General features: G+C 41.1%; 2 protein-coding genes across 6 annotated transcripts in view; one reads left to right on the top strand and one right to left on the bottom strand.

Annotated features, from left to right (window-relative positions):
• The window catches only part of LOC125902794 (cyclic nucleotide-gated cation channel beta-1-like), a 35329-nt gene extending 27803 nt beyond the window's left edge, over positions 1-7526 (bottom strand). For 3 of the 4 annotated variants that reach the window (XM_049599403.1, XM_049599404.1, XM_049599405.1), the window contains exons 1-2: positions 7169-7526; positions 1896-2951 (exon numbers count right to left, since the gene is read on the bottom strand). In XM_049599403.1, coding sequence (XP_049455360.1) covers positions 1896-2951; positions 7169-7300 — 1188 coding nt within the window. In that variant the 5' untranslated portion in view covers positions 7301-7526. Of the gene's footprint in view, positions 1-1895; positions 2952-7164 lie in introns of all 4 variants that reach the window. The other variant, XM_049599406.1, reaches the window with a different exon arrangement.
• Positions 1-13594, top strand: part of LOC125902819 (uncharacterized) — a 282334-nt gene that overhangs the window by 46662 nt on the left and 222078 nt on the right. The gene's annotated exons all lie outside the window — the stretch shown is intronic.

Below are 13594 nucleotides of genomic sequence, written 5' to 3'. Positions count from 1 at the left end.
ACTCTTGGTCGCTTTCCATCCCATACAAAGTCAACAAGTTCTCCCAGTATTTGAAAGAAGCCCATGTAATATGCAAGGGTAGATTCTGGAACAAAAATAGAAAACGTGGTAAAACATTCATTTTAAATGAACTAATTTTTTCCAGTAGTGTTAATGGTAGATATTTCCACCTGTGTATGTCTTGTTTTATTGACTTTTCTAATTTCCCGTAGTTGCAATGATATAGAATATCCAGATTGTTTGGAATAGTCACTCCCAGATATCTCACTTCATCTTGGTCCCATCTGAATTCAAACTGTTTTTTAATGTGATCGTCTAACTTACATGGCTTCTGTTTTGTTCAAATTCAATTTATAACCTAATAAAGCACTATATTCTGTGATTTCGGTTAACAACTCTGATAAAGAGTTGTAAATATCTGTTATATACATAACTATATCATCAGCATACAGTGCAATTTTCTGTTCTTCCTCTATTATGGTAAGTCCTCTTATCTCTATATTCTGTATTGTACTCTCAGCTAAGGGTTCTATACATAAGACAAAAAAGTTGTGATGACAGGGGGTCCCCTTGTTTGGTTCCCCTTCCTATAGTCAGTGTGTCAGATAAAGTCCCATTTACTCTTACTCTTGCTGTTGGTTCTTTGTATATTCCTATTATTATATTAATGAAAGTCTGACTTTGGTCAGGAAAGGCCATGACACCCTGTCGAATGCCTTTTCCGCATCCAACATTAGGGTCAGCATTGGTGTCTTAGTTCTTAATGCATAATCTTAAAGGGACATCGTGTAATATTTTCAGTTGTTTATTGGCAAAAATTGATGTCTGCATTCATAAATATGTCATCACTGGTGTACTATTACCTCCACCAATAATCTGACTTATTCTCGTAAAAGGAGAATTTCGGATTTGTTTGTACATTGTGCGGGTATGTCGTCTGTGGGGTTCCATTATGTTTCGCCATCTTGAGAATACACCTGCCAGCAAGGGACATACAGCACCGCCTTCGGCGTTTTCATTGAGAGCCAAGCCAGCACTGCGTGACTGAGGAGCCGAAGGAGAGGAGCAAGAGGCGCTTCGCTACTACCCTGGCAAATTTGAAATAAAGTCCCACTCTTTGAGCATAATGCAGGATCATGCATATGCAGCATCATGGGAGATGGAATCCTTGTCGCCAAGAAAGCGCAAAAGGGAATAGAAAAGGCAGCGTGACCGACGAATTAAAAAAACGAAGGCCCACACTGGGGTAGCCTTTCCCAGGTAGAGAGAGCTGCTGAGGGAGAATGGTAATGCAATCACAGGCCAGCGCCGCTGTTGGCTGTTAGCTGCTGTTAGCGGCCAGTCGCTAACAGCCTCATCCCTCTCCTCGCATCACTGCGCCGCTGTTAGCTGTTAGCCGCTGTTAGCACTGGCCTGTGATTGTATTACCTTTCTCCTTCAGCAGTTCTCTCCACCTGGGAAAGGCAACCCCATTGCTGACCCTTGTTTTTTTAATTCGCCGGTCATGCTGCCTTTTTGATTCCCTTTTGCACTTTCTTGGCGACGAGGATTCCGTCTCCCGTGATGCTGCATAATACATGATCCTGCATTATGCTCAAAGAGTGGGACTTTGTTATGCGGCAGTAGTGCCGCTGGCCACTAACAGCTGAAACAGTGAGGCGCTAGAGTGCGCCATTTGTTTGAATGCAATATATGATTTCAACGTTAGATGGGAGCAATTCCTACACTCTGTGGCTTTAATGCATAACATTGATATCTAACTTCTCATCTCATTGTTGGAAAGAGTATGTAATAATCGCTGTATGTGCAAACTTCTTGTGTGGGGAGGATACATTTGAGACTTCTTGGAACCAGAGTTAATGCTCATTGTTACATAAAAAGAGGGAAAATCCTACCTTCCTGTCGGGGTCTGTGGAGCTGGCTGTGGAGCTGACAGAAGGAGATCGCAGGAAAAGATCTCTCCTTGATCTCATTTGCTCCTCATCATCATCCCTGCCTCTTCTCCCATCTAGCTCCTCCCATCCAGTCTCTACTTCTGCCTTATCCTTTTGTACCCCTCTCTCCTCATCGTCCACACCTCTCTCCTCTTCCTTGCGCTCTCCATCACAGATGCTATTCTGAATCCCGCCACCTGCTTCTTCCTGGTTAGTGACATCACAGGATGTGAAGGCTGCCCATTGATCCTCCCCTGCCTCGCTGTCCGAGTACACGATAGCCAATTCAGCTTGAAGACAGTCACTAAGGTGACTGTCGCTAAGATCATCTCTGTTGCTGAGGTCGTGACCCCAGGTCTCATGTACCATGGCTGCTGCAGGTTGCTCTGAAGGATCTGAGGTGACAGTCGGGGGCTCTGATGATGAAGGACACACTGAGCTATCAGAGATGAAGAGGAGCTCTGACAGAGTATCATCTTTCATCTCTCCGGCTGTCTCTCCAATCCATCCATTCTCTTCTTTTGTTTTTCCTCTTCCTCCTTCATCCTTCTCTGTTTCTCCACTGTCTTCTTCTTTTCTTCCTGTTTCTCCTCTTTCTCCATCTTCTTCTCCCTCTCCTCCTTTGTCAGTGGTGTGTCCTCCTTCACTTTTGTCTTCTTCACCCCTTCCCTTCTTCTCTCCTATCTCAAAAACAAGATAGTCACACTCATCTCCATCTCTTTTTCCATTGTCTTTCTCTGCAGCCTCATCTTCCTCCTGCTTGTCCCCGATTGGCTGCTGCACCCCAAGGACCTCTGGGTAATGGAGCTCCTCCACTTCCTGACTGTGCCAGCTGACCAAGTTTTCTCTCTCCATGTCTGTTAGTGGTGGCGATGAACTGATTTCCATGGCAACTGGATCTGTTGGCTGTATAGGAGTGGGAGAGTCGTTGACAAGGTTATTGTTTCCAGAGCTGCTGTTCTCGTGGTTGACGTCCGTTAGCTCAGCTGTGGCCCTCCTTAGCCCAGCTGTTGCTCTCTGTGGACACAAACACTTAATTATATAACCTATATTATACCTATAACCTTATAATTATAACCTGATAACTTCATTCTAGCTTGAATATTAAAACATTCTGAACATTTTGGTTTTTATTTATACAATATTTGTATGGAAGTCCATTTCTGCCAAAAAAAAATTTTGTTTTTAAAAGATGAAATGTTCAATATGTTCTCATCCCAACTCCTCAAATACTGCCACTTTGTCAGTGGCCTTTCACATCTAAATATTACTCACTAGGTAGCCTCCTGCGTATGCTGTTTATGTTCTGGACGACGTGTCAATTTATGCTTGTTACATACATTGTGCATTCTCAAAATTCACTTCTGTTTTCACAGGAAATGTACAGTTTCTGCTCATTAGATGTATACAGTCTTTTTCAAAATTAAACACAGTGTTTTTATGCTTATGTCCTTGTGTAACAAAAGCACCTGGTTAGGTTTTGAAAAAAAACATGGTTTGGCTTAAAACTAACACAGGAGGTGAACACTGGTTTCATGGGTGAAAGTCCAGGGTTAGTTGGAACTATCCATCTCCCCTCCCACCAGGACTTTTCAGCTCCTTAAGTTACGTTGTTATCTGAGGTGTTACACATTGATGGCATGCAGCTGGGTTATACGCCGATGCCATTCCATTACAAAAGGTGCCTTTTTGCATAGGTATCTGATGCAGAAATCGCTGGCTTAAATTTTAGGAATGAGCTTAAAAAAAAAAAAAAAGTGTAAGACACTAAGTCCCAATTTAGACTTTTCAAGTCAAATCAAAAACAGGAAGTCAAAATTGAATACAATTTTTTGTAATTACTAAGTCAGAATTCTGAGACAAGTCAAAATGGTAAGATCCTAAATCAAAGCTATGAGACAGTAAGTCAAAATTTTGAGGTAAACTCAAACTCAACTCAGTTGTGACTTTTTAAGCCAATATCATAAGACCTCGTGTTCAGCAGGATGTGTGGGACCCCTCAGAGTTACTGCAGGAGGGCGTCCAAGTTATTATTTGGTCATTTTTTTAAGGGTTTTTTTTTTCTTTTAAAATTAAACTACGTCTGAGAATACACATTAATGTGAACCCAACATGTTTTGCCTTTTGCAATAGCCTATCTTTGTGAAAGTGGAGCTTCCTTCCTCACCGACCTGAAAAGCAAACACAGATCAAGACTGAGGCCTGACAATCTTCATCTGCTTGGTTCAATGTGCTATACAATTTTATAGTATATATGTAGTAGGGGTCCCTGCCCCATGTCTCTTTCAACTAAGGGGTCTTTGGCCCAAAAAACAATGAAGATCCCTGTTGGAAGATACTTTTATAGTTGAGACTTCCCAAATAATTCTAAGGTCAAAATGTCCAAAATATTGACATTGTAACTTACAGTCTTGATGTACCTTACAATGTTTATTACACACTCTGTTTTATCTGGTCTCATATCACAGTTTCAATATCTGTCAAAATAATTGAAATATGATTTTATTTCATTTTATTTTTTTTGCATATTGTGCAACCCTATTTTTGTTGTAATTTAGACTCAGAGTCTTTTTGCAGCAGAAATAGGCTTCCATAAATCAATTTATAAACATGCAAATGTTAACACAGATTGTCTCAGAGGCCGTTTACACGTACGTACACGGTGATTTTGATAAACGGAGACATCTTCCTTCGTTTGTGCCCTTTGTTTACACGCAAACAGAGATTTCTCCTCTGAAAACGAGTCTTTCTAAAAACTCCGGCCAGAGTGGAGATTTTGGAAAACTCCGGTTGCGCGTTTGCATGTAAACTGAGATAAACGGAGATAAACGGAGTTATAGGCAGCCGACGTCACAGTATGCGCCGTAACTTGCGCCTGTGTCAAAAGTGCGACCTATGTTGCTATGGTGACAATGGATACATGGAAGACTTGAGCTTCTCATTACACTGCCACCTACAGGTTTGGCGTGCTCTTGTGTATATATACACGGGTAAGTGTAAACGAAGATCTTTTTGAAAACGGAGACGGTGAAATGTCCGTTTATGAAAATAGCCGGCAACATGTAAAACGGCCTCTTATTAAGCTTCTCTCTGCCACATATTGACAAAATAATGATTCAGCCTGACAAATTTGTAATTTACTACAATGCGTTGTGTGGACAACAAATGGAATTTGTTTCTATCATATGGAAAAGTGAAGGAATAACAATGACTTTTTTAAACCTACATCCATGGACCCCTGGCACACATAAAGTTATATGCACTTCTAGACACACTCAACCAAGTCACATATTTCCAAACCCGTAGGCTACACACACAGTAGATTATAGAACTGTATACCCCCTGAAAATGTGTGATGTGCTAAACTCAAGCCTTCATATTGTTACCATGGTGGCAATGCGTTGGCTGTGAGTGGGTTAGCAGATTATTATGGTCTGTCGTTCCAGGCATGTGCTGGTGACAGATGAGAAGTGTTGCTATGGTAACACTAAGTATAGCTGCAGAGGCAGGCAAGCTGCTAAAGTCAGTTCTCCTTGACTTAAGTCACAGTGTGGAGAAAGATCAAATTAACTGCATATTATTCAGCAAAAAAAATTGATGGCATTTTCCATATTCTTCCTGAGCTGGGTGATAGTTATACTGATGTGATGAGATAGTAGATGTAGGCCTATAGAAGTTTAACAGCCAAAAAATGAAATAACAACATTCCTATTAATACTTTCTAACCCATAAATAAATATTAACAAACACTCACAAACACATATCTAAAATGAATCCTGAACACAGCCCAGCTTCAGAGGACTAAATTCAATCATTTATGAAAATTAGTAATGGCTCTGCAACAGTAACACATGCTCGTTTCGTATAATAACAATGACCACTGGAACTCCAGCTCTCAGTTAAGTGTGATCTGGCACAGCTCAAAAGACTTTTTCTCTAAACAAGCATTATTTTATTTACATCACACAGCCAGAGATTGACAGTCCTCTTCATCATTCAATCATGTGTGTTTCCTGTGACCCTTTCTATGATGAAAGCACCAGTCACTGGTGCAAGCTTTTGGTTGAATTTTGAATCTGAAAAAAATTACATCTTGTGACATTGTCAAGTTTGTTCTAAATGACCTACCAGACAAATGAAACATGCCATGCAGTAGAAGAATCAAGATTTGCGATGCCAAAAAATCATTATACCAAGACAACAAATAAGGTTCTTTGCTCCTCTGTTCCAAAAAGATTCATATGTTTTTTGATCTGGCATCCCTATCACCAGGATGACATAGTTTATCAGTGTTTTTGAAGAAGAGATGATTCTTATGAGTGTTTTCTGATCTCCCATATACATGGTTGAGGTTAGGTTAGGTTAGGTTAGGTTAGAACAACTTACAACTTTGTTATAGTTCCTAAATGATTAATGGACAGTACATAGATGCTTCTGCTGTTAGTCAGTCATGTCAGAACATATGGGGGAAGGACTGAACAGTTATTAGTTGCAATGCAGCTCTCTCAGCTCTAATCCATGCTTCTGATCACTGTCTGCCTGGATGTGAAACAGCGACCTTTTGGATCATTGCTATCTAACCTGCTATCTAACTTCCTTTTGAACTTCAGATTAAAAAAAAAAAAAAAAAAGAAGCCATAATTACTTTGCCTGTAAAGTGAATTAACTTTCAGGCTCAAACCTCAGTTTACCCGCTACCAACAGCTGGAGACAGCCTCATCAACACCATTTAATCAGACACCTCTGTGTGTGTGTGTGTGTGTGTGTGTGTGTGTGTGGGAGGATTACAGAGCAGTTTTAGGCATCATGTGAATAATCTGAAGATGAGGATTCCATTCTATTCTATTTTGTGGTGTTGGATTCAATCATGTGTTCCATTTTGTTCTGTTTTACTCTATTCTATTCTTTGTCATCCAGTGTGGTTACATTCTGATGATAATATTCTGCTACAATATTCGTTTCTGCCAAGTGTGTTGCATAAGACAGCATCCTAAAATCAGGCAAAGCACCAAAATCGTGACAGATAATCGCACATACAGAAGCCAAGAAAACCGGGCTTTGATGGTAGCTGCAGCTCAGCCAAAGCCTCGCGCATACACCTCACGCATAGGCTACATGGTGGCCGCCAAAAATGTCCCCAAATCTCCACCGCACGACATAAACCCCGGGAAGCGTGTTGTTGTTTATTATAAAGACGTCGCTGACGTGTGTCGCTGATCTGTTCATTTACCTACCAACAGCTTCCAGCACAGCAACCAAAACGAGATCATCTCCAGGCGGCCGCGGCGCGCGCATTCCTCTCCACCTCTCCCCAACGGCAGCGCGAGCAGCCAGGCGGCCACCCGCTGGCTCGAGGAGGGACGCATACAAGCTGACGGCGCGTGTATGTGTGTGTGGTGGAGAGAGGTAGAGAGTGAGAGGAGAGAGGAGCGGAGAGAGAGGGACAGGGGGAGAGAGAGAGGAAGGATATATCGACCTGGACTATTATGTTGCCGGTGAATTAGAGCAGAAGAGATAAATCTGTATTGGCAGAATATTGTTCATCTCTCTCTCTCTCTCTCTCTCTCTCTCTCTCTCTCTCTCTCCTGTATCGCTGGCTCTGTCTCTCTCTGTCATCCCTCTACCGCTGCACGCGCATGCTGCATCCAGCCGTTCCCGCCCTCCAGGCTCCAACACTCTAAAAGATAGCCATCTTAACAAGTAGGCTAGGCCTGTAGGGATGTCATGTTCATCAAATTCACGTTTGACTTGTGACCTTATGGTGGAGGACATGATTGGTGATTACACTTTTCACAGCCTACAACAAATTAAACAGGCAGTGTTTGAGAATATTTCTTCCATTTCAACAACATGAAAACATAGCAGTTGCACACATCCAAAAACCGTTTAAAGCGCGTTTCAAGTATTACACTCAGGCTACATGCTTCCACACCTGCTGTTTTCTGTTGAGATGGTGGTACTTGGGGTTTGTAAAGTCACGTAGCTCTGGGTATCCAGCAGCCACTACCACCAGTTTCTCCTCCACTGTTTGCCAACGTTGTTGTGACCACCACAGATAGTCTGCCTCTCAAATCATCCCATTTTTTTCAACTTGAGGAGTTCAGAGCACTCCGGCAAAAACAATTACAAAAAATAGATACGAAATATATACAAATGAGATAAATCAATGTATGTAAAGAAAAACACACGTACATTCTTATAGAGAGAAGACCTTGGAGCACATAAGAAGGCCAGAGGCCATCATATTTCTTTTATGGCTAGATCCAAATAAATGCGCCTCTATATTAAATAGGATGTCCCTATACTACTATAGGATCAACCTAGTCTCACTCCAAAGTCATCGAAAACCGGTGCTTGGTCAGTGACTTCTGATTTCAGACGCAGACAAAAAATCATCCTTTGACATTGCCATGATACGTGGCCGGTTGCCGTTATTGTTTAATGGCGCCCGACAGCGTCAGGGGGAAATGCAGCAGGACAATGGAAGTTAAGGCAGTAGAAGTCTGAGTAGGGCAGGTGAGAGGGGTGGTGGATGGGTCCAACAATCACTGACTTTCATGTGGGGGGCCAGTGTTCACTTCCCGCAAATTTGTAAAGCCAAACCCTGCTCTTTTTTCCTAGACCCAACCAGGAGTGTATGTTGGCTAAATGTAACCACATGTGTTTGTTGTTGAAGGAAAAAAAAACATCACTTTGCAGTGTTGTACCAATGTAGTGCATTTATTTTGAAAGGGACAGTATGCAAACTCTACATTTCCTGTGAAAACAGAAGTGTATTTTGAAAGCAGACAATGCATGTAACAGGCTGAAGACGACATGGTGTCCCAGAACATCAACAACCAATGCACCCAGGTACCTTGCACATCATATGTCGACGTGGAAAGTCCATGACCAAATGTCAATATGTGACAAGGTCAGAGTGAGAATGTGTTGATAGACCTTAACAAAATCCACCATTACTCATAGGGGAGAGGATTGACATACCAATTACAACAGGGGTCCTCTGAATACACCAATCATAATGAACAGTAACAATCACTGATGAATAGGTCGACTGGTAACTGTTTAGGCTACTTGCTGTTACTGACTGTATGATCTTTGTTTATTCATAATATGTCTATCTATGTGGCAATTAGATAATGTAGTATCATCACGTGACTACCATGTGACCCTAGCATATGTATTTAAAGTCTGAAGAAGAGCATTCAGCTCTAAACAGCACTTGTGGATGTGCCAATTAATTGCACTTATGGGAGCTATGGTGTGCGGACTTTTTTCATGTTGTTTATTCCTATTTCAACAACCACATCAAAAGGCTATGGAATTTAAATTTAGATGCCAGTTGACAAATATGATATGTTATTCAGTGTGCACACTACACCATGACTTTGGGGGAGCTCACTCTTGGTGGATTTTTAATGCAGGGTGGACAGGAGATCACGCTTGCTTCAAAGATACCCATGATCCACCAAAGTATTCATGCTTTCTTGCGAACTAGTCCACTTAAAGTTAGTTTCAATCAGATCCATTGTAATCAGGGATGTGATGACTTGATCCAGATTCACTTGATACTTAAGATTTTTGTTATATATCCAAAACAAGCACGGCCCAACTTATAATGAGACCTCTGCATGCTGTTTTTTTCCGATAATTTCTTACTCAACTTATTCATCGTTGCCTTCTCTATCTTCTATTTCCAACCCATAGCATATAACACACACACTGATGTCATAACAGTTTGCCCTACAGGCCAAGAAAAACCTGCAGAGAGTCAACTTTTCAAATCAATTTATTTTTCATCAAAATGCTCCAAATGGTTCAGAATGGTGTGGGAATTGGAACAGAAACAGTTCCATGCTGGTGGAAAAGGGGTAAGAGAGCACTGACTGTGACTCCTCTTGCAAATAAATATTCATAGCTGCAAGTATGTAGGCCTATTTGCTTTATGTCAGCACATCTGATATATAATCAGTTAATGACACATCAAACCTCCACACGGGTATCAAAACCAAACATCACAGTATGATGCAATATGACCAACTTCAGCAGGGGACAGTGATGTATCTCACTATATCCTCTGGTTTATTCACACAAATAAAACAAAGATAGGTCAAATAGCAACACAGCCTGTAAACACACAAAATGTATGGGTATTAAATCTATAAGCTTCCTTGTTTTTTGACAAATCTGTATACTGACTACAAAACAGAGAAATGAAAAATGTCGATTAGCCCGCAGACTTAGTGAGACCAAGAATGTTTTTTTCTTCTGATCTGATACAAAAAAAAAAACACTTCACAAATTATGTTTTCAGGGGAGCTTGTGTCTTATTACGAGGAGCTAAGCACCCCCTGGCTCCCCTGTAGTTGGTGCCTTGATGACATCTGGTAAAACAAAAGTAATCCAATACCATTCAGGCCAATATTTATCTCAGTATATTTCAACATGCTTTCACTCAATATTGACAGGTTTGGGTTTTTTCAGTCATTGCCCAGGGTGTTTCCAGACAGTATGTCAATATAGCAGCCTGTCACAACTCACTGCTTAATGTAATAAAAACTAAATGTAGCAACCTACCTCAACTCAACAACCAGCACACTGTAACAATTCAAAGGTCCAGTGTGGCAGAAATATTATACAACAGTTAGTTCCGACCGACTAATTTGATTGGACGAGAGGCATTCCATGAGTGCTGATAAGAGTACAACATCACTGGGACATGTAACAATAAAATCACTCCGCTGACAGGTGTTATAATTATAAATACAACCGTTAATTAACCAACTGTCACACTCGCTACATTGACGGAAACTAGGCTATAGGCTATAAAAGCAAAGCAAAGCTGTGATATTGTTTGAACTGAATTATCAATGATCATCTGATGAGGTACTGATGAGGATGAGGGAGAGTGGAAGCTGAATCCGGCCGTGCCAACATCCAGGTTTGCCAACGTTTCATCAGCTGAACTGGACGAAGTTACACAGTTGCAGATCAATGTAAATACAAAGTAGCTTGTGAGTTCCTGGCGTGTGTGCTGCGTTGCCTGGCAACAGACAGGGGGAACTGTTTTTTTCGTGGAGCTACATAACATACTTTTCATCACCTTTTGTTAACATTTTCTTACTCAGCATTGTTGTTTAAGCTGTTGTTGAACTGTTACCTAAAAGCAATATCACACTCGAGGTCGTGAAAACCTCCTGAATGTCTGGATCAGAAATAAGGTGAGCAACCTTAAGAATGGATGATGTCTGGGCCACACTACCTGCGTGAGCAGCGCATAACGGCTACCTCACTAAACTGCTGCAGCTCACACGTGCAGTACTCAGACAGACAGCGTTGTTGCTGTGGTGCTGCTGCTGCAGAGCTGCCTGCTGCTGTAACTACTGTATTTCCACAATTAAAAGCTGGTACACTGATCATTTACGGAGTCATGGAAGCCATTGCATTGTCAACAACATGTTCATGCAAATATTTCACAACAAATGCCTTGTGATGAAAAATAAAGGGATTCTGTCCACAAAAACATCAGAGGGCTTTAATTAAAAATACATGAGGAAAAGTTTGAGTTAAAAAGAAATATTTATATTTTTTCATGTTTGTGACAGATAAAACAATGAAACTGCAGTGAAAGGTGGTATAATGTCATTGTGATTATTAAAGGCTATTTTCACTCTCTGTTTTTACTGATAACTGTGCATGTCATGCAAATAATAGACATGACTTCTATTCTCTAAATGTGCAGCAGCTGAACAGCAGCCTCGCCCCGCCTAAGCAACACTGCTCACACGGGCAGTGGGACTTCTCTAACCTGTTAACACAGGTGCCAAAATGAAAAATAAAATGTTCCACAATGGACACATGCTGCTCACGCAGGCAGTGTGGCCCGTACGTAAGCACAAGATAGCAGGTGCTGGACTAGCAGCCTGTCTGCTAGATGCCAAACAGGATAGGAGAAACACTGATTTTTATTCTTTATTTTTTTTCAAAGATATATTTTGGGGCATTTTAGCCTTTAATTGATAGGACGGTCAAGTGTGAAAGAGGGAGAGAGAGGGGGAATGACATGCAGCAAAGGGCCACAGGCTGGAGTTGAACCTTGAAGCCTTGTAAATGGGGTGCCTGCTCTATCCACTAAGCCAGCAATGCCCCAAAACTGTTTTTTTTTAACGTGAACCTGTTTTATTCTGTGTTTTTAATGGTTTAAATTACCTGGTCCATTTGTTTGAACGAGGAAGAGACCTCTGTGGACAATTTGGCTCCTGGTAAAAAAACAACCTCCTGAAGAATGAACACTAAAGGAATTCTAACTACATGCAATCTGTAATCCTCACTGCTAAGTGTCACTAAATCCCCCTAAATCTTACACACTGGACATTTAAATAAACCATGCCACAAATTTACATTCACCATACTGATTTTGACCTCTATTGCCAAGTTATGGCTTCTAAGGTTCTTTGAAACATTTGAGTCCATTTTACTGTAGGTTAATAACACTGAGGCTTGTTTGTGACTGCTTTACTAATCTCATAGAATGAAGACAATTGACTTTTTTTTTTTTTTTGGTGCCAATGTTAACGGTTAAAGCAGCCACACTGCCAAACTTGGCTGCTGCTCAGCTGCTGTATATCTACAGATTTGGAGGCTTGCATTTTTTTTTTCAGCGTGACGCACTCAGACTCAGCAAAAATAGTGAAAATGGTCTTTTGAAAATCATACTGACATCATACCACCTTTCACTTTGGTTTCAATGTCTGGACCACTCACAGACATGACTAAATAAAACACTTCTGTTTTACTTAACCATTCTGTTTCAAAACAGAAGCCCTCTGACAATATTTCTGTATACAGATTTCCTTATTTTGTTAACACAAGGCTTTTTTTGTTGTGAAATATTTGCATGGCCATGTTGCTGACAATGCAGTGGCTTGCATGTCTCCATAAATAAGTGGAGTATTGGCTTTAAATTGTGGAAATACAGTAGCTGCTGCAGTTCACAATGCAGTTCTGCAGCAGCCCTACAGAGACAATGCTGTCTGTGTGAACACTGCAAGTGTGTGAGCTGCAGCAGTTCAGTGAGGAAGTCATCTCGTGCTATTCGTGAAGACAGCATGGCCCGCGCCTTAACCAGTTAAGCAGCAAATTTCCGATTTAACCCACCTCTAACTCAACTGGGGATAAAATGATTTAATCTTGCAGCTCTTCAAGACTTTCTAAAAGTTATCTATTGGATCAAATCCTGTTAGTGAAACAAGCCATTTTGCATTTTGTGTCTGATGATTTACAGACATCTCTTCCACAATGTAAGCTGTGGGAAAAAGTATTGTTAGGCCACATGGCAACATGTGACAGACCAGGAGCCAGGCTCAAAGAAGACTCCTTGTGGGTTCCGGTGACATGACGGCAGCTTGAATGAGCTTCCCCATGAACCCTCCCGAAAAAGTTTAATGAAGTTCGACCAAATTCATAAAACAGTGGAAATATTCGTCGCGGAAAATAAGGAACAAATCTCCGCTCGAGTGGCGTCTCTGAGTTGCATGAACTTACATTTCAGAAGAAAGCAAAGGAAAAATCTGTCAAAGCCACAAACAGCAAACAGCATGGTGGAGTAACGCGAGATTCAGCAACTGTTTGATGAGCTGAAAGACTCTTTAACTAAAGAA

Source organism: Epinephelus fuscoguttatus, linkage group LG15 (assembly GCF_011397635.1).
Source record: "Epinephelus fuscoguttatus linkage group LG15, E.fuscoguttatus.final_Chr_v1".
NCBI lineage: Eukaryota > Metazoa > Chordata > Actinopteri > Perciformes > Serranidae > Epinephelus > Epinephelus fuscoguttatus.
Note: the sequence above shows the minus strand (reverse complement) of the source record. Positions and strands in the feature narration are given on the sequence as shown.